General features: G+C 43.9%; 1 protein-coding gene across 1 annotated transcript in view; it reads right to left on the minus strand.

Annotated features, from left to right (window-relative positions):
* Positions 1 to 22,116, minus strand: part of LOC8032495 (neuroglobin) — a 205,365-nt gene that overhangs the window by 59,941 nt on the left and 123,308 nt on the right. Inside the window, exon 2 of the mRNA XM_002410133.5 lies at positions 2,838 to 2,992. Within this exon, the coding sequence (XP_002410177.3) occupies positions 2,838 to 2,992 (155 nt within the window). The remainder of the gene's footprint in view (positions 1 to 2,837; positions 2,993 to 22,116) is intronic.

Here is a 22,116-nt window from a genome sequence, read left to right on the forward strand (position 1 = left end):
GTGGAGAAATAAATATATACACGAATAAATAGATAAATATCGAAACAAAACCTTTCTCAGTCGTCAAGTGTGCAAGACTATACTTTTTGTTTCGAAATTTATTTTCTAAAAACCTACGAGGAAGATAGAAAAAAAAAAAAACAGGAATTCGCTATCTGTTTCAGATAAAAAAAAAAAAGATCTATATATTTCTATATATAAAAAAACCTTCCATATTTTAGGAGCGTATAGCAAATAACAGACCTGCATGTAATACAGCAATTGAAGCTGCCATTATATCCGTCCTCCCGCAATCCCCATCTCCCTCAACACGTAAAACTTCCGTCGCGCCGCGATATTTCTGCTTTCTCCGCGCAGGTACATCGAGCGAAATTTCTTTGGCGGCGCCCGTCTCTCAACGAAAGGTGCGGGTTGCGCATCGCTCACCCCTTTCCGAGTTCGCCGCTTGACAAAAGCCCCGTAACGCATTTCTGTGCGTCCGGCATTGTGCGCCTCACAAACGGCTACTAGCGTCCCCCAAAAGCACCGGGGGCTCATTCCTCAATTCAAACTCGCGCGAAATTTAAAAAAAATTCTATAACTCGGTTTCATTTCTTTTCCGTCTTGCGTCAGATTCACCTCGCTCAATCGGCCGTCCCTGCGGCTACGAAAGTAGCCGGTGCTCGGTCCACACCCGTGACGATAGAATTTTCTTCTTACACGCCTTACCCGTGTTCGAAGCGTGTTTGTCATACTGGAGAGTTTTAGGGAACCGTTTTTGCACACCCGATACGGCACGACGGGTCCTCCGGTACGGTACGTACCGGATTTGCAAAAACGGTTCCCTAAAACTCTTTACTATCTGCAAAGTGTATTTTGTGTGATGTATTGGCAGTGTGCCTGCGGTTTTAGGCTTGCGTTAACAGTTGTGTAGTGCTGATATTTTACCATTGTACGAGTAAGCCGTTTTTAAGATTGAGGGGGGGGGGGGGGCAAGGTGTTTTTGCGAAACATATGCGTATAAGGCGGGCCGAGAACAGATGGGTAACGAAGTGAAATCACCATGAGAGTGATAACTTTATTCATCGTGTAAGTATGGTGGGTTCATACTTGTGGGGAGAAAAAGAAAGTTGTAGCTCGACTGATTCTCAGACCTCTTACGGGTACGCAGCAAAAACGAAAAAACAAATTAGTAAAACATAACGTAAATAAAAAGAACACACGCAATTATAATACGAGGTACCTGTATCATTAGACGAACGAGTAAGGAAACAACAAAATCCACAAACAAAGTAATTAACAAGAGCGTCATTTGTTAACATTAAAATAAAATAATCCCGAAGTGGAACACAAGAAATAAGAGAACTCAACAAAACTGGTCTTGTCATAGCAATGTAGCGCAAACATTACATAAATAAAATATGTTTATAAGATTAGTGACATTCAACAGGTTTAATGTCGTTGATTAAAAATGTTTTTATTGAAAGAAAGGTCATTGAGCGTCATTCAAGCGCCTATATTGCAATTAAAGTGTTATTTTTTACACAAAAGTACCATAAGAAATACTTATATTTTTGTTTGTTTCCACTGAAAATATAAACTATGTATCGCCGAATGATCACGCTCTGTCCAAATGGAGCACACGTCCTCAGGACAAGGCTTCCAAAGTTTTGAAATTGCCTTTATCTGATTAAAAACTACTAAGCGATTTTCGAGAATTTTCAATGAAGCAATGAGGCCCGCTCCAAGATGCCGGCGCCGTTCATCTCCCCGCATTCGTAGGTTCCGCTGGCCGTCAATTTCTTATTAAAAATTTAAGAAAAACGCTCCAAATCTTTCAATAAAAAAAAAGCAAAGAAATTGTAAGGTTTGAAGCTTTGGGATCCGGTACGGACCCCTAGCGTTAGGTTTGGGCAGTAACTGCTTACGGAAATTCATAGTTTATTGTTTTGATTTTTTTTTTAAATCTTTTGCCCCGGTATATATCGAGTTGACTATGACGGGTATCAGCGTTGTGTATTTTTACGAACGTTACCAATTCTTAGTTACATTTTCGGGGAAAAAAGAAGAAGAAAAGCTTTCGAAGGTTGTAAAAGTGTTAGGTTTCAAGTTTATTTTGAGCCTGAAATCCTTCGCGTCTATGGCCCCATAGTTACTGAGGGACTAAGTGGGTGTCCTTTGTGAGTACCGCTCTTTGGCTTCAGGCCGTAAAGGGCTCAGATTGAAGCGTCTCAAGGGCCGAGCTCCGTACATCCAGCCCCTATCGGAGGGTTTCCTCTAACGCTTCGGACGAGTCGCTTGGAAGGCAAAAAATGGCCAGCGACTTTTATCTCCCAAATTTTATAACGCACGAAAAGCAGCATTTACGAATAGGTCGTTTAAGTTTGTTGAGAGGATATTACGCATGCCGTTTCGGAAAGTGAAGAAGAACACTTTGTTTCCTCATTTCCCCGCTAAACGTAGCCGGGAGATCGTCGTTATGTGTGACATTACAAGTTGACACAGTATCGTCACGTCACGCGATTAAGTCGCGAGACGTGTGGTCACGTGACGTTTTCATGTGAAGTTAGTTCGCGTACTTATTATTGAAGACAATTTCTGACACGTGATCTGGCGTCACGCGACATCAGATCATGTGACGCGTGTTTTCGGTAAATTTAGTGGGAAAATTGTTGAAAAGTATCCATTCGTGGTGTCTCCTGATACTATAAGGTCACGTGATATCCACTTGCCCGCTAAATTTAGCGGAGCAAAGCACGTTCGGGCGGACGGCCAAATTTCTGGTAGTAGCTCGGTGACGCCATTGAGAGGTATCTCATTCTTTACTGAAAGCGGCGGGCAGGAACGAGGAGACGCACCTCTTGAAGACGACCACCCCTGTTCCGGCAAGGTCCTGCGACACGATAGCCCAAGTGGATCGGACCAACTCGGCTTGTCGGGCCGTCAGAGAGTTGCTCAGATCGGGGTCCACTTCGCCGCGCAGCACCGACTGCCTGCTCACGCCGTAGCCCATCTGCAAAGGCACACAAAATAAACACGAATTACTAAGCGAGACATCAATAAACTTATCCACGAAAATATAGATTTAACAATTATGGAATAAATACATTATCGCTAAATCGAATATCAATCAATTTATAATCACAATCAAGCTACCAATCAATCCATCATACACTCAATCAATCAATCCATTCATCGATAGATCCAGTCAACTGTATACGGGCAGAGCCTAAGGGAAAGGGGGAGACCAGAGCGCGCGAGGATTTCAGAACACCGAGCCCATGGTTGGAATGATGCAAGGGTAGTCGCAAAGTAGAGCACGCTGCCTTTGTCTCCGTTGCACTCGTCGAACGCCTTTGAACACAGAAAGCCGGCGTCCGGTGTTTGACCTTCGAATTCGAGCGGGTTCGACGAATGCAGTGGCTCATAGCCTCCTCTCTACTCACAAATCCTGGCAGTTCGACGACGGATCCATATAGATTGCCTGGTAACAGATTTGAAGCGCGAGGATCTGGTAGCACAGAGCATTTCACGGGGAACCTGGTCGTCAGCGCACAGCTTTTGCAGTGGCGAGGACCCGAAATACACTTGTTCGCTCGGGAGAAGTGCGTTTCGGCGTCTCGCCGCAGCGGGCACCAGTCACGTGACTCTCCTCTCCTCCGTTGTCTGCCGCTCCAACTTTTCCATTTCGGCGGCAGCTTCTCGTGGCGATCTGCCAGGCTTTGTCAGGATATTAGAGGCTATGACAGTAAAGACAGGTAAAGACCTTTACGTTTACCTTCTAATCGTTTCAACCAGAGCTCAGCGTTCTAACTCCCCCCACGCGCTATGGTCTTGTCCTCTCCCTCAGTTTTGGCACGCAGAGAATATTCTGCCTATCAGAATGTCAATTATTCAACCCTATTATAATCCAGATCTAAAAACTCAAGATATAGACCAAACTATCAACCAATAGATAAATCGATAAGCTTGACAAATCAGTCAATATAAAAATACCTGCATTAGTGTTAAACATATAATATAAAATCTTGTATGTCCGATATTTTACAAATCTAACGCTCAATGCACAATTTAAGAAACATACAAATCCATTGGTCAATTGATAGTTTAATCATGCATAAAAATATCTATCAGTAAAACGCTCGGTCAGTCATTAGAGCAAACCACAGATCAATTACTACGCTAAACATTCTATCGCGCAGTAAATTAAAAACCAATCTGTCGGTGCGCTTTATTACTCAATGAATCGTTGATTGATGCAATAAAGACTTAATCCAAAATCCTTTGAGTCGCGTACAATGGAAATTAAACTTGGCATTTCCATGAGAATAAAAGAAGTTTCGAATTATATTATTTAGAATATAGTACAGGTCCCGCAGTGTTCTACAGAGCGGAGTTGCAAGGATTGACGTTCCTGGAACGCGACCCTTTTAGAAGGAACAGACGAATTCAACCGTTCAAACTTGACCGTCAACTAAAACGTGAATTCGTCACGTTCTAAAAAAAAACAAAAAAAAATAAATAAAAAAAACCAAAGCTTTTTTGCTTTTTTTTAAAGGAAACCACTGTAGTCACTGACAGAGTGGGAAGGGCGGGTTGTGTCTTTCGAACGCCAGGGCCAACAGCACGTGCTCCTTGCCTTCAGCCGTGCTTTGACTGCGCAGGTGCCAGAGGTGCACGAGACGCCGAAGCACTGTCGAAGGCTCGCGTCTGAGACGCGAGCCTTCAAGCTCGCGTCTAAGACGCGAGCTCGTGATAGTCTCAGAAGCGAGCTCAGACGCGAGCTCGCGTTTGAGCTCGGACGCGACTATCACGAGCTCGCGTCTGAGCTCGCGTCTGAGACGCGAGCTCAGACGCGAGGTCGTGATAGTCACTGCCAAGGTTCTCACCTTGGCAGAGACTATCACGCATTATTTATTGTAACTGAGAAGTAATTAAATATATATATATATATATTTCCGCCTTTACCTTTTCCTTTAAAATCCTACGATGCACGTAACGCAGTATAATTGGCGAGTGAATCGGCGTCTCGCGGGACGCGTATTTTCTCGCTCAATTTAGCGGGGAAAGTGAATAGTTTTATAGGCCACCTGACGTCAATTTCTCCCGCTAAATTTAGCGGGAAATCTGGATGGCTTCCTAGGTCGCAAGACGCGAATTTTTCCCGCTAAGCCGGTAACCGAATTGGCGTGTGGGTCGCGCGACGTCAATTTAAAGCTATATTTATCGGGGAAGCTGAATTGATGTTTTGGCCACGAGACATTGATTTTCCCGCTAAATTCAGCGAGGAAACTGAGTTGACGTATGTAGGTCACGTGCCGTAAATTTTGCAAAGCTGTATTGGTCACGTGACGTGAGGTGATGTCATGTGACGCCACTTTCCCCGCTAAATTTAGCGTAAAATGCACGGAAGGACAAAGTTTTTGGATTTTTGGGTAGCTTTCAAATACCTTTTCATGCTTTAGAAAAAGTCAAGGGTTGGGGGGGGGGGGGGTTCCGCACTGTTAGTGCCATGTCACTAATGCTCCGCGTAGCTCCATCTACGAGCAGACCTCTCACGTTAATCGTTTTCTCTGGTATTGGGATTTTGTCGCCGATAGCGTATCCCCCACTGATCTCTATGACAATTGCTGGATCGCGTTTGCCCGCTCCGCGAATGCGGTCACTGGCGGCCATCTTTAGGTAGAGTTATATCACCTCTAGCCAATGTAAGCTGCTGCAGCCGCTATCATCCATCCACGGCAGATAGCGTTTTGGCAGGTGGGTAAGCAGGCTGCGGTCAAAAAAGCGTGGGTGATATTGCGTGCTTGATTAAAATTATTTGACGAAACATGTTTTTGAAACCCGGCGTGAACAGTAGTCCGGTTTTTGAGGACCTGGTAAAAGTTTCACGAAATCGCAGCACCGGGAGAAAAGCAGCACAGCACGTATCGAAAGTCGCATCGAAAGAAGCATCGAAAGCAGACGACGGTACGGAGTCTGCTTTTGATGCGAGCTGCGCTGCTTTCCCCCGGTGCTGCGCTTTCGTAGAACTTTTGCCGGGTCCTCAAAGATGAGGCTACCGTTCACGCTGGGTTTCAAGAATCTGCTTCGTCGAACAACTTCAATCAAGCACGAAATGTCACCCACGGTACAGTGTACTAGATCCACGGCTATTTTTATGGCAGCCTGCCGCCATTGGGCTGTCCGCCATATTACTATGATGGCTAGAGATGATATAACTCTACCTAAAGATGGCCGCCAGTGACCGCATTCCGGTCCACAGGAGGAGCTGGTCAAACGCGATCCAGCAAATAGACATAGAGATCAGTGGTATCCCCCAACACAGTGTTTCCAGACAAGCCCGCCTTGCCCACATTAGGTGTGGGCACTGCGCTTGCGCAGAAACCAAACTCGGGAGGAACGAAGCGTCTGCGCATGCGCAGTACCGACAGCAGCGGCCGCGCCCCAAGTTTTAAATACGATAGCATTTTTTTTCTCGACCCCTCGCCAGCCTGAAAAGCACTTCGATACAGATACAGGTAACTTCATTACCGTACTCCGTTTCAATCTAAGTCTGACGGCTGTCGCCACTATACGCATCGATGGAGCCATTCAAGCAGGGCAAAGAGGTGAATCGTCACTCCGATCGCCGTCTTTGTGAGTTTTCTATTTTAAGCCAATGACGGACAGCGAATGTAGCGTGATCGTGCTTAAAAAAATAATACCGCGTAATAGTTGAGCCTGGAAACGAAGCATAGCGCGTGCCTATACTTCGTTTCATCTCATGTCGGGGAGCAGACGAGGCTATAGGAGCCGGTGGACCTAATCGAACAACCCCATAAACACCAACTTCGTAGTGTCCCTCACGTCTCTATATCGCTGAACCAATCGCCCAGAGGGAAAGCCCCGTGAAGGTCGCTTTTAGCGTGTAGTGCGTGTGTTCTCTTGGTTGTATGTGTTCGCGCCTTTGACTGCCGTCGGTTGTACGATTTGAAAGTAAATGCAGAAGTAACTCACTCAGACTTCGTCATATAAGCAAAATCTGAGGTGGACAAGCCTCCGGTTTCTCGTTGTTTACGTCCGCATAAAAAGATAATTTTTATGCGGACGCACGAGCCCCAAAACTTGCGCAGTTGATGTGCGTCGCTGCCCGGTTTATGAAGCTTCCATCACGCGCTGTTTATAAGTTCCCAGGAAATGGGACGCTCGAAGAAGAGAGTCACTGCCGATGCGGACGGAGGCCAAGAATATCTTTTTGCGACATGCCAGCTCGACTGCCTACGCGTAAAATTAGGGAGTGTGGGTCGAGGACTTCTGAGTTTGCTATATCGGTTGCGTCACTTTTTTAGCGCGGGTTGACGCGAGTGTTTTTTTTTTGTTCCCGGAAGCACCCTCATTCATTTTTTGCGGAGGTATAAATAGCATGTTATCGTGAAGAGCTGCCATCGTGTGCAATGATTTCCGACGGGAGGTATTGCGTTACAGCTTCCAAAAAGGATCTAATTATGGTTGAGGGGTTAAAACGTCGGCACGTGCGGCATTCATCGGTCGACACCTGCTCTGTGGGGTGGAGTTAGAAACTGTTCAAGAATGAAAGCATCCTTGAAGTAGATTGGAATGACGAGCCCAAACAGCTGACGGAATACCAAAGACGTGTTTATCCAGGACGCCATATTTTATATACACACACTAGGACACCACTTTGCCAACCGAGCATCTGAAACCGAAATCAGACAATGTTCAATAATTCACACAATACACAGCAAAGATGAAAGGACGACTGTGTGCCAATAAGATGAGAATCTTATTTTCTAAAGCCTCATACACGTGGTGAGATTCCGCTTCAGACCTTTAGTTGGGACATCGCTTGTTTGGGCGTAAACCCGCGGACGTAACAGCAGGAACTTCGGTTGCCAGTCACAGGGTTTTGTCTCGTCAAACGAGTTAGTTTTCCGCTTAAATATTGCAAGCAGAATAACACAGCGCAAAAGAAGGTTTCCTCGGACTGGAAGGGACAATTTTTTTTTACGCTTTTGCGAAATTTTAGGGGAAAAAAATGGAAGCCAGGCATGGTCTTTCTGTAGGAATCAAGTGGAAATGATCTGAACTGTGGCAGCCGGGATGACGCCGTCGAGTCGCCATAGCTGCAGTTCCAGAGGTACTGGCGGTGATGCTTACGCAAGCAAGGTCCTCTGCGTGAACCCACTAGTGATGACGATTGGGCGGGGGGTGGAGTTTGAGGAAGTCGCAAGTCTACCTGAGTCTGCATTAAGCTGCCCTTTGGTACTGATAAAACGAATGCTTCTTGAAATTTATTTCAGCAACAGGGCAAGACCATTCAAGCACTTGTGAGAACGCGTCTTAGAAATCAGTGAGTGTCAGGGCGAGGAGAGTGTAAAGGTTTGGCTGCTTTTCGTTATAGACCCCTTGAAAAAGTCTGCCAACAATGAGTAAAAAAGTTAGATTTGACTAGGTACTCTGGGCAGCGGACGCCATCTTGAAGGATGCTCCCGGTTTGTGTACGTCGCCCTAGTGCAAGTGTCGTGGTGTAGCGTGCGTGAAATACAACAGCCGTTTCCTCACCACGCGCGAAGAATTTAGTTTTTCTGCTCGGAGTAAGAACAAGAGACTGAGTTGTACCCTGAATTTATGAAAAGCGAGAGTGGTTTAGTTCCTCGAACGCCCGTTATGTGTTTCGGTGATTCGCTCGCAGATAGGCTTCGTGTCTCGAACCAGTTTTTTCGAAAGCAGTGTGCCTTTCCGTTTGCTTGGACTGCGCCAACATATCATCTGTGTAGACTGCTTATGTAAAAGCCAAATTGATTGTTTCGCAATTTTCACTGGGCTGCTTTTACGTTCTGCCACAGATTCTAATATTCGCCTTGTCAAACGTATGTGCCGAAAACGACCAATCATTTCAAAACAATTGGTACACGCATTAGCTACAAAAATTGTAATGACGTCACTTTGGATTGTACTCAGCATTCTGAACGATGTAATTAATCAGCTGTTGAAACTTGTCAGACAAGCACGTGAGGCCGTAGTTTTACCTATCTCCCACGTCTACAAACGCACTTTTATTTTTCTACTTATTCATTTATTCAATATACCATTCAGCGCCCAAATGAATTACAAAAAAGGGGACGGGGGTACATACAAATAAAGTCTTATTCAAAACCGATAGCCACGCTCTTTAATTGAACAACAACAGTAACTCTATCTGTAGTGCAGCAGGCTCATTTCCAAATCTCCGCGTCAAACGTGCCTCGCCACGTCGAACGGGCAGTTGCCACCCCGAAGGTGGCTGACTTTTAGTCTGGACATCACGGCAGAACAAGACAAATACAGTTTCTTCACCAGTTCGGGCAACCAAACAACTCTCCATCTGACTTTAGACTACAAAACGCGAACATATTGTGATTAGTATTGCAACAATGAAACATGCGCAAACTGGCATGTGCGACGCGGTATAAACCAAGATGGCGGCGGGGGAGTTGCCTTTCTGTGTGACAGATGACGCTCTTGTGTCGAAAGCGGTATTCAGCTCCATGGCGTCCTATCTTCTATACGTAGTGCATTCAAATTAGAAAGCGACAGCCATGTTAAATATGTTAATAATCAAGCTTTAATGATGAGTGAGAGTGCAAGGCGCTTGGCGATGATTCATTATAAGCTTGTGACAGGCAATGAAATCAACAGAAGCTGCGGCTCCAGCATGCGTTTGCTGCATTGCGTCGGGTTTTAGCTGCGCGTGCGACAGACCGTTATTAAAGGCAGAAAGCTGGCTCTGAAGGCGGAGAATGTCTACTGAATTCTTAAACCGGTATCGACTATGAAAGAAAAGCTGGCGCCGTCTACACAATATTAAATACGTTATTGAAAACAACACTTTAAATAAATATTTTTGTAAATAGATTCCTCTTTGCATTAAGCCCTCTCAAAACAATAAAAAATAATAAAAGAAAAGAAATAGTGCTCAGAAAGAGTTGCACGAGCCAAAAAGCAAAGAAAGGAATAACAACAAAGAAATAAAAAAAGTAGAAAGAACAACAAAAGAAACAAACATTAAACTTAATTTTGAGATTGAAAAGTCGTTTGTTAGGCCATTCATTCGGCATTGTGGTTATCTTGATCACCATCCTACAGTCCACAAAGCAATGAAAGGAGATAAAACGTCTAGGCTTTAGAGGACACAACTCAAAAAAAAAACAAGACAGAAACAAACAAGCTAGTTTTCGCTTCAACTATTCTGTCGTCGATAACGTTAGCAAGTACGACATAAAAACGCGCACCAGAAATAGCGAAAGATCGGGATAGCAACGTAGGACACATCCAAATAAATGTCGTAAAAAAGAGTAAAAAAGAAAGAAAGAAAGACCCGTTTTGGGGTGCTCATTATGGGGAATCTTGGCCATCGCAGATCGAGAGGAAATCATTAACATCCCGCAGTCGGCGAACCGTTTCTAACGACAAGTGTCATTAGGAAAAAGACCGCAGGGGTTTTTTGTGCGTACCTTGTCGATACTCACCGTTCCAGTGACTCCGTCGTTCCTATTTGCCGAAAACCACTAAGCTCTATGCTTTCGGTTAAAAAAACCCGGCCAAATATACGAGCGTGGCTTGCGCGCAAAGTATAGTGCGAGATCGCGGCGACATTCGCGGGTTATTAAACTGCTTCGAGCAAAAGGAGTGAAAAGTAAAGGAACGTTTCGTATTTGCAATTTAGATCGGCTCTGCCGATACTGCGCTAGAGTGGCACTGGCATATCATGAAATCGAGGCGATGTGTGTATCCCCTTCATAGGGACAGTTTTGTCAGTGCAGTACGACAACCAATTCATGGTTTTGACGTACAGTCAGCGGAAATACAAACTGCCCCAGTTTAGTGCTAACCGAAAGGCCTACATTGCCGCATAGGGTGCCTCAAGCGCACTAAGCAATAAACCTGCGATCAGAACGGGTCAATAGAAAATGTGACTGTCCGTTCCAAGCTCTTTTGTTTAACGTCTTAACGTACCCAGGGATCTGCGCACGGTTTTTGTGCCGCCCCTTGTATGTCAAACGGTAGTTTATATATATATATAAAGTTAACGCCGGTATTATACATCCTTAGATATCTAGATTGGACTCGAGTTCACGATGCTTCATTCTGAATAGTGAGGCTTAGATTGGCGCTTCTATAAGCTGCCGTAATTTACCGCGCCAAGGTTCACTGACCCTCCACACTCTCTGTCTGTATAACGCAGTAGGAAACGGCACTCGAAGAATCGATGCCCTACCATCGTACTACTACCACCACGAGTAACGCATGACATTGGAAAAGGGACTGGAAGGTTGAATTGAACTATTGAAGAAACAGGCAATCTTTGGATTTTCAGGCGCTTTTATACTTCGTTTTATATTAACTCCAACCGCAGTCAACGCTACGATTTGATGGATTAAGCAGCGCCAGAATTGCATGGTAATTACTCTCTCTAGTCGCCTTTGTGCGTTTGTTAAGACCGGCTAGAATAATCGTGCGCCACGAATGCCCTGCTACCCTGCTATTTTTTTTTGTACGCGATTGGCTTAGTTGGTGATAGCGAAGGCACAACGACTACGAGCGCCATGATGATATACCTTTTTAACAGACAGTTAAGGAACCGCAGGGTTCCTTAACTGTCTGCCTTCGGTCGTCTGCCAGTGCGATTGTGACATTAGCCAATGAAAAACGCCCAACAAGAAATCATAAAGCCAGAAGCTAGGACAGATAAAGCCAAACCTTGTATAGCTTTAGCTGTCAGCTACCATCATTTGGCCATTCGCCGAAAACGAATACAAACCTCCCATTGAAGAGCATTACGTTCGATTAGATTATGTAAAACTATAGAAAGGGCGCACGAGCAGAATGGAGATGAAAACAACTTCAAGACGTTTCGATCAAAAGTCTCAAATTGTTTACGTAAAATTTGGTGACCCCTGAATGTTTTTTTTTTTGTTTTTTTCACACCGACTATCTTATTGAAAAAGGCAGAATTTTATGTTTGATGTGTCCAGTAAACGTGCCAGAACTTATGCACGCCTCGTATAAACCTTACGCATAATTTGTATTACTTATCTTATTACCGTTTACGCTTTCATGAGCGCATTGGACACATTCGTAACCCTTTTCCGCATTATGAACACTTTGAGTAAATTGTGTCACAGGTGTGGGAAGGAAACATCTAACATACAGCAATACTCACAATACAAGAATGCCTGACGGTAGGGCGTCTGTCCTCTCACAATTTCTCTCCTTAGTGCCAGGTTCAATCACGTTAACGTACCACCAACCATGTTCGCCGACATCACTGGAACAGCTTCAGAGCGACGCAAGAACTTTTCTACACTACCGCTTTCACACAAACGCGTTCTTTTGTGACCAGTTGGAGACATTCAAGGGTTGTAGCCATTTTAACACTTAAGAGAGAAAAAAAAAGAAAGGGTTAGTGAGATCTTTACTTAAAGGTTAAATGTCAAGGCACGTCAAGAGTTGAAAGGGTTACTGCCCTTTGGAACTCCGGACATGTCTGCGAGAAATATTGGTACCTTGTTTGCTTTGTCTTGTGTAAACGACGCCCTTAGAACTGCGCGCGCTCGTATGCCTTTTTAGAATTTGTTGTGTTTTATCACCAACTAAATGGTGGTTAATAACCTTTATACTCATGAGATAAGTAAGAACGCAGGTAAAGAGTTTAACATATTCCTATCTTTTGCAACTTGTCGTGTCTGCGAGAAATACTGTTTCCTTGTTCTCCCTGTGGGTCTTTAAGCTACGTGCGCTGGTATTGACTTCAGAAATTTTCTTTGTTTTATTGTCAACTAATTGGCGTGAGTATTTTATGAATACCTTAATTACCAATATCCGCTGCTTTTTACTCACTTTGGAAAAGTAGAACATCAAGGACTGCGGTATAAGCTCGTGCCTATATATACCATATATACGCATACTTCAATGCATTAGTAACTGGAGCACAAATCCCCTATTGTAAAATAAGAAGAAAAGATAAAGGGCAATGTTTCATTTTTTTGTGATAAACGTGTCCCGGTCGGGGCATGTTTTCTTTAAAATTAAACATGCTTAACTGTCACATTGTAATGGTTGAGAACTTGATCCATATAAGAGCATATTCCATCCCCAACTTGCTTGGCTTCGGCGCATGAACTAAAATGAGAATATAATCTAAACAGCTATAAAACATCGCAATCTCCTCCGGGAATCTTCTCGATGACACTTGTATAATACTAACAAGCAGTAATTGAGCTTTGGGATGCGTATAGGTTATATTCCACGGATCTCCAAATTTTACTCCGTTCAATCCTATGGGCGACATCCACAAATTTATCATTTTATGCTTTTCTCTACAAAAATCGAAATGTTCCCTAGGACAGTGATTGGCTGGGTATCATAGAACAGAAATCAATTGGAATTTTGATAGTTCCTAGAAAAACTTTTTATTTAATGTAATGTTCCAGAAAGTTGGCCATGCGCGCAATAATACTTGGGATAGGGCCTAGTCGGCTCATTATTTACTCTGTGGGCACTGACAACTTAAGAAACTCAGGAAGTGGCGATTTCCGAGCATATGGTTACCACCAACGCAGTAAAAAATGTTGCGACATAAACTCATAAAACCAGCATGAAAAAAAAAAAATAACACGAACAAGAAGCATAAACATAAAAATTGAAACTTTGGAATGGGCGCAGGAACAGTGTGTACCAATAAACCGGTTCTCTTCATGTTGTGCAGGAAAGTTAACTCGCAGATTTTTTTTAGAGCGTTCTTTAATTCGACCAGTGTTGGCGGTAATGCGTTACGGGACGCGGCGTTACCGCTAATCGGTTACATTTGGGCAAAGTAGGAACGTACTCGGTATAGATTTTTTAGAACTGTAACGGATATCGTTTTTATGCTACGTATTTCAAGTAACGGGTAACTTTGTTACGTTACTCGCTACGTCTTTTTCCCAATACTTCATAAAGATTACACTAGAAGTTTTTGTCGTGTTTCTGGAAGCCAAGTCATAAGGATTCGTTCGTTTTTCGCGTTTTTCTTCTCGCGTTTTTTCTCGTGAATATTTGGAAGAAGCTATAAAAATATAAGATAATTATCTTAAGTTTCTGCATGGACATGATGTTTCTTGAAGTATTTCGTTTACGGATACCTGTAACGTCGAAATAGTAAAACTTCAAAATTCATAATACAAGCTAACACGAAAGTAACGTGCGTTAATTTTTATTAGTAGTGGTAACGGTGACTCGTTCCTTTTATTTTGAAGCAACGTCGTTCGGCAACGCGTTCCTTTTATTTATAAATAACGAGTAACTTATTTTGTTACTCTGTTTTTTGTAACGCATGCGACACTGGATTCAACAGCGCTGCTCAGCTTTCAACAACGAACGACACCGAGACTTGAGGGAGAAGATTTTAGAAGTGAGAGTGATTTGAAATGTTTTTTTAACGTTTTTGTGTAACTAAATGCCGGGTTTTCTTATTCAAGGTCAATTTTCCTTCTGGGCAAATGTTACCAAACTCAGAAGTCAACTTTGCTTCCGAAATTGATTAATACGGTTAAAATTGCATCTTGTGTGCGAGATCGGTGTGGCTACAAACATGCTTTTAGAGTTTTGACGAGTTTTGGCGATGACAAAAGACACGTTGTTAGAGTCGTAAAAAGTGGTTTTTCTCAATTAAAGTAAGGCGCCTCAGAGGAAAGGTCCTTAATTTATTTTCGATTACCAGAAAACTCGGCGGACACAATGATCAATTTCACGAAATTTATTTAATTACATCATTTCATTATCTTTGGGTTCCGGGGATGTCATTTATGGAATGCTTCGGAATCAGGAAAGTGTCAGCTATCTTAATTTATAAAATTGACAAAAGCAACTAAAATCTGAAAAAAAAAACGGAAATAGGAAGAAGACACGCAAAAAGAAGGAAAAAAACATACCTTTTTGTTGAACACAAAGACGGTTTCTGTGTTTTTGTGCGTGTGTGTGTGTGTATGCGTGTGTCCTTTCTTTTATGCGGCTTCGTTTTCCTTCTGTAGTTGTAAGTTTTAGTTACGTTTAAGACTTATCAGCCGCCCAGCACGCCCAATGTTCTTTCAAAAATGTCATAACGCGCAGACATACAAAAATAACTCGGTCCAACAAACTCACTTTTTTTATTCGGTAATAAAGAAAAAAAAAAAAAACGAAAAAGACACACTTTAACTTAAGCAACAACAAAAAATTCTAAACTTAGACACAAAGATGTCGTTTCCTCGCACCGATCTCACCACATATAAAACACACCCACACACACACCCACACAAACACGCACAGACACACCCACACACACACACACACACGCACGCACATACACAAAAAACAACAACAACCAAAAAAAAAAAAAACTAGAACTTTCAAACGGAAGAAAAACAAATTCTATCTGGAAAGTTTAATGCGAACTGAAAGAAAGCCAGAACTTTTCCCCGGGGCATCCCTGGACGAAACTGTCGAAGGCCGAAGGAAAGAGGCGAGTCAGTCGGCGCTCTAAAGCATCTTTAAAAAAAAATACCCCCCCCCCAAAAAAAAAAAAATCAAAAAAAAATCACAAAAGTATTATTTTTATAAGCTGACCGCACACAGGAAAGAAATTTTGAAGTTTGTTGATAAAAGCGTACAGGCTAATGTTTGACTGGACCGCAAACAAACAAGGCATTTATACCGTTTTTCTTTCTCATTTCGCGCGACAACGCCCAGGGAACGCGTAAACATTCCAAATAACCACGGGCACTAAAATTTAGCAATGAAAAAAGAATGCGATACATTGAAGCGAGACTTCATAGAAGCGCACGACGAGCATGACATATAAGTATGTATCTAGACAGTATTTTGCGAGTCGAGAGCAACATCGGGTAACAGCAAGGATGCGTACTGTGACAGGCGACTCACGTTTACAAAACACAGATTAGTCCGCCACAACTAGGGTTTCGAGTTTTTGGTAAAAGCCGATTGACTTCGGAAAAAATAACTCCGAAACCGTTTTATCAGAATCAGAAAAAACAAAAAAAAAACAAAAAAACAACGAATTGGTGCTGTTTTTGAATAAAAGAAGCCCATGTTTTACGCGAAAAATTCTAGATGTACAGCATCACATTACGTTGGTCCGGTACTCAGCCTCAACTGAACTGTCGGCAACACTGCTTCTTTTGTTGTTGTTTTTTCGAGAAACTTGCCCGTTGCTTTCTTTCCTCAGCGTATCAGTACCTGGACGCTTTTTTTGAGTATTGGGGCGAAGGGCATTTTGCCTCGATGTTGACGAATTCGATGCACGTGTCATGTTTTTCTCCCTCCTCATAACGCCCTTTTCACACAGGTGTTGGAACGACACCGAAAAAAGAGGCCAAAAAGAAACAGCTTTGAATATGTGGAAAAAATAAACCACGAAAAAAAAAATCCCCCAAATAGAAGAATAATCACCGAAGACGTGCAATCCTAGCCGTAATCAATACAATAAAGCAAAAGCAGAATGTTTTTTGGAAAATTTATAGAAGCATATCGTTAAGGTAAATTATGAATATATAAAACGCTTCAAGATAGTAGGAGTATTGCGTAGCAAGGTCGCGTACAGTCACAGCAGACACTAAGCTATACAACGCCAAAATATTATGTCATTACCAATTCAAATAATCAAAGAAAAAGCGAAATGCGATCCACAAGAACCACAGAAAGACGTAATTTACCTAAATTATGGTTATCTAAAACATAGTTACAAGCCAGGGAGTGCATTGCGTTGCAAGAATACATGCAGTCACGGCGGATGCTAGTTTATGCATCATACAATGATGTGTCCCAACCAGTACAAGTAATCAATCAAATCCAGAATGTTAGAATGTTATTCGGAGTCGGATGGGAGGTAGGGATTTTCACTCTATTCCTGACGCTCATATGGGAAGTTGCGCATTTAATTAAATGATTTACTGTCAGGTACTTTTTAAAGCTTAGGCTTTGTGTTGTCCGCCTCGGTTTTCTCCCCTCCTAAAATACAATGTAAAAACAACAACAACACAACGCCAAATAACCACAACGACGTGATGAATGGACTCTTCTACAGGATAAACCAACAAGCGCAAACCACTACGTTGCTGGTTTTTCAAGACTTTGGGTGTTAGACCCCCCCCCCCCCCCCCCCCCAACTACCAGCTGAGATCTATATTTTTTTTTTCTTATTTCGAGCTTCATGTAAACACGTCTACCCAATTGCGATATCATGGCAGAACGCACAAGGAACAAACAGAAACGCAGACATGTACTCCCGTACAAGTGACAATAAACACACAAAAGTATTGCGAAAAGTGCCTATATACGAGGGGGACCCAAAAGTAATTGGAATGAATTCCTGGAGGGAAGTCTGTTTGTCGCACCAGCTTTCACCGCTAGCAGCGCTAGCGGAACCTCTTTCGAGTCAGTTTACAGACCGGCGTCGTCTGGTAAAGTTCTAGCGGCATATTGTGAATTGTTTTCTCCACGCGATTCAAAATCATTTCTAGTTTTTTTGCAACGTCTGATCTGAAAGAACAGAGTGCGGCCGTAAAGTTCTGTTTTGTTTTAAGAAAAACGTTGGCGGAAATTTGTTTTTAGTTCCAGACAGCTTATAAAGAAAATGATATGAAGAAATCGCATGTCTGCGAGTGGCTTTTTCGCGTCAAGGCCGGGGAATCATTGATCGACAATTAACCTCGTTCGGGAGGACTCTCAAACTCATCAACTGATGAAAATATCAAAATAATCGGGCATTGTTCACTGCAACTTCGTTCGTCCTGGTGGAAAGGTCAATCAGGTGTTTTATCTGGGAGCTTTTGGCACGCTTGCGATACTCAGTGACGCAGGAACGCCCCGATTCGCAAGCGTTCCAAAAGCTCCCATTGCCCCGATTTGCGCCCCGATTTGTGGGAAAGCTGGCCGTGGTGGTTTCATAACGGCAATGCCCCAGCACACAGTGCATGTCGGTGCAGCAATTGTTGAACCAAAGTTGCTTGACACCATTTCTCTCTCCCTCTTCCCTACACGCACACACACACTGCTCACCGGACCTCACCCCATGTGACGGTTTTCTGTTCACCCATATGAAAAAAAAAAGCACCGAAAGAAAAACGTTTTGTAAATGCGGCGGGCCCTTCAAATCAGACATTGCAAAAAAGCAAGGAATGACTTTGAAGCGTTTGGGGAAGAGATGAACAACATGCCGTTAAAACTTTGGCAGACGACGCCGGTCGGCAAACTGACTCTGAAGGGCGCCGCCAAGCTCTACTAGCAGCGGAAGCTTTTACAACGAACTGCTTGTCCTTCAGAAATGTATTTAGGTTACTTTTGGGTCCCCCATCGTATAAACACAGAGCCTAAAGCAAATTAAAGTAGCTACTACGTTCTGCGCGCAATGGCGATTGTTGGCGTACGAGCTAAAGAACAATCGATGCCACACCTGCATAGTCTATGTGAAGCACAACCATAACTGCCTACAGGGAATGACAAATAAATAAGCAGAAATACAAAACGTATTCGCAGGAAAACACTCTGTGCGACGCATAACACCGACCCCCATAAACGTGTTGCAAAATGTACACAGACATCCGCAGCGCCAAATTAAATGTGTGGAATGATCTGTAAAAATCGGACGTTTCAGAGGACGGAGTCAACGGAAGAAACGAAAGAAACCAAAACCTCCTAGAAGGAGAGCCGTATTACTAAATTTTCATCATCACCTAACGTAATAGCCAACGCGGATCAAAGTTTAAACACGACTTCTGTGTCAGTGTTCGGCTAAAAGTTTATTGTACAATCAGTGATAATATGATTCTCAACGTAACCCCGACACACCACTATCGTCCAATCCGTGCGCCGCGTTGATCTTATTTAGCTGATTTCATAAATTCAGCCCTCTCGCCTTGTTTTCTAGGAGGTGTTGGCACATCTACCACTATTGGCTACACTAGATAACCATCTCTCTCTCTTTCTCTCTTTTCAATGTCACGTGATTGATGAGCCGCGGGGGCAAGGAGGAGCTTGCAGGTCTTAGTGCACAGGCCTTTTGGGATTTTCGCAAGACGCCTTCCTCTATCTCGAATTCCTTTCGTATTTCTCTCTTACTTTCATTCCAGACATTAAGGCCCACAAGACACAGAAGACCGGAGACTCGCCAAAGATAAGAAGGTAACAACGTCTGGTTTCGCCGATGACTTTGTTGTTGTCGTTGTTTGTTGTTCTTGCCCGCGTTGATGGTAGCAGCTATTGTCTACACTCGATTTCAACTTAGATAGACCGCGGATGATCCTAGGAGCTATCAACGCCAATCCAATGCTGGGGTTGGGGGGGGGGGGGGGGGGGTGACGTGAACTTCGGAAGGACAACAGGGACGGCCGGGGCAAGTATAGCCACGTGATGCGTCCTCAGCGCTAGATTGGATGGGATTGCTTGTATGTCGTCCGCTGGGGCCAGTCGTTCGGAAACTGAGTATAGCGCTTTCTTTATTTTTCTGCCGTTACGTCGGTGTTGTTTCCCTTTGGGACATTGCAAAGTCTCTGTAACATGATGCAAACGAACGTAAATAAGGAAAAAGGAAGCGTGCTCTGAGAGTAGCCAGCCATCCAGTGTGCCTTTGCTCGGATCGAAAACGGAGGGTGCAACGACGGTGAAGCAAAGAAGAAGAGCGAAAAATGTTTGGTGTTCCCAAAGATCCCGGTGGAAATGGCGCGCGGCGGATGATAAACTCGCACCCAGGAGACGATAGGTGCCATGGTGTGCAGACAACAGAGCACGGTATTTGTGCCTTGTGTGCTGCGGCAGGTTTTTTTGTTTTGTTTTTTCTGGGGGTGGATTCCTTCACGAAAATATTGCTGAAGGCCTTGAATCCTCGCCTCATGTACATTCAATGTATGGACGTCAAAGTTTTCCTATTTACGCCGATGTTGCTTCCTCACGTACCCGTCGTTTTACGCCCATACAAGTCAATACAATCTTACAATATGGGTGGAACCAGATGAACAATGAAGGAAGGAGAAACAGAAAAGACAACCGATCGCTGGACTACCAACTATTTAAATAAATCAATAGAAACACCAGAAGCGATGAGGTGGCCTTGATCTTGACCAGGCCCAGGACAAAATACGGTCCGTTCCAAAATGGTGTCGTTTACAGCATACCGTTAACATGGGGACGCTGCTATATTGGACAGACCGGGAGATGCATAAACGACCGTGCACGTGAACATGGGCCCAACCTGAAAAATCTCGCGGGACCAGGACACCTCGCTGCTGATTGTTGAACTGTCAAATGCAAAGCAAGACTTCCGCAAGCCCGCATCATAGGGCACCGTAAAACCCAGCTTGGAAGGGAGATGTTGGAGGCCTTGGCTATAGACAACGAAGACGAAAACTGTGTGAGCTCCGCCTCAATAACCCTGCAACCCCAAGAAAAGCTATTTCTACAGGTCGCCCTCCCTGCTGCTAAGTATAAATTAAAGAAAAAAGGTAACACAAATAAAAAAAAAGCAAATGGATGCACATAAGAAATAGTAGAATAGGAGGACGATTTATTAAAATAGTTTGTAATCCAGCGATCGGTTGTTTTTTCTGTTTATCCTTCCTTCATTGTTCAGCTGATTCCACCCGTAATGTACAATAACCAACTAGCTCAACTCGTCCCCGTAGCAAAAAAACAATTTATAGTAACTGATAAGATAAAAACGGCAGGGCTCCGGCCCAACTCCACCTAGAATAATCAAAGCCCGTGCACTAGCGCTTTGATGTCATCTTTGTTAGGTCGAGTTCAGAAGATACAGCTCGGTCACGAGCGCTTTCTCAGCGTTCGGTTTGGCCTCGTGTCCAGCGAACACGTCAAAGTTTGACGCTGGGTACCGTGCCCGGGTCTAATGGCCGATGTTGGTGCCATCGAAGTGATATGATAGTTACGCGCAGGAAAAGCTATAGCAGGCTGTTTGCAGGCTTCGATCATTCTAGGTTGCGCTGGCTGGCCCCCAGTAGGTGACGTAAATAAGCCAGCATGGAGGCCTTGTACTCTAGCGGCGGGTCTACGCTCCCTTATTTCCCCGGCCCTCCCTGTCACGGACACGCTTCCCTTTTCCCCATTTCCTTCGCCCTCTTTTGCACGTCCAGCGTTCTGATGGCTCGTTAGCGATTCAGCGGAGCGCCAATGTTCCGGTTCCGGTCGGCCGAAGAAGCACCCGGTTCCAGGGTTGCTTGTTTACGTTTTTTTACTTTCTTCTACTCCTCCTCCCTTCCGCCTTCATCCTGCTTTCCGCTGGTCAAGGTCGCGCCATTAATGGCCTAGTCGTGACCGGACTGCCCCTTTGGCTTCATTCGGCTTAGCTTTGGCTCGGGACTGCTTAATATTGTTTGCATTGGGTTGGGTGGATGAAAAACAAAAATGCTAGATTGCAAACACATGCTATTAACTTTCATAAAAAAAAAATAGAAGACGTTTAAAAAATCTTTGTAATGCAAAATTAGAGCCCAGCTCTTGGGTAGAACAGGGGAGGGTACGAAGGTGAGGAAATGCCCCCCCCCCCCCCCTACCCTCCATATTCTCTTCATCCTCCTCCTTGACGCGCTAAACTTAACGGGGAAAAACTTTTTACGCTGAATTTAGCGAGAAATGTTCCCCTTAAATTTAGCGGGGGTAAGTTTCCTGCTATATTTAGCGGGGAAATTGACATCACGTGACCTCAACAATTCAGTTTCGCCGCTAAATTTAACGGACAAAATGACGTCCAATGACTTCGTGTCACGTCACCCATGAACAAATTCAGTTTTCCCGCTAGATTTAGCGGGAAAAGTGACGTCACACGCCGACACTGATGCCGACGGCGACGCCTTGAATCACGGAGGCGGGCGCCTTGGAGCTGCGTTCTAAAACATGTTTAGTGCAATATTTACGTATTGAGACTCGTATTGAGAGAGGAGCAATTCTAAAACGTGCTTCTGTTCCAACTCGTCGTCCAGAAACTGATGCACCACGAAGAAACACATGGCGATGCTCAAATGTACTTCGTGGTCTATGTATACAGGGTGTTCACACCACTTCCGGCCGCCATGACACAGGAAGTGAAATACTTATGTTTTTTTTAATGTT

The sequence above is a fragment of the Ixodes scapularis genome, unplaced genomic scaffold, assembly GCF_016920785.2.
Source record: "Ixodes scapularis isolate PalLabHiFi unplaced genomic scaffold, ASM1692078v2 PGA_scaffold10__122_contigs__length_95168666, whole genome shotgun sequence".
NCBI classification, from domain to species: domain Eukaryota; kingdom Metazoa; phylum Arthropoda; class Arachnida; order Ixodida; family Ixodidae; genus Ixodes; species Ixodes scapularis.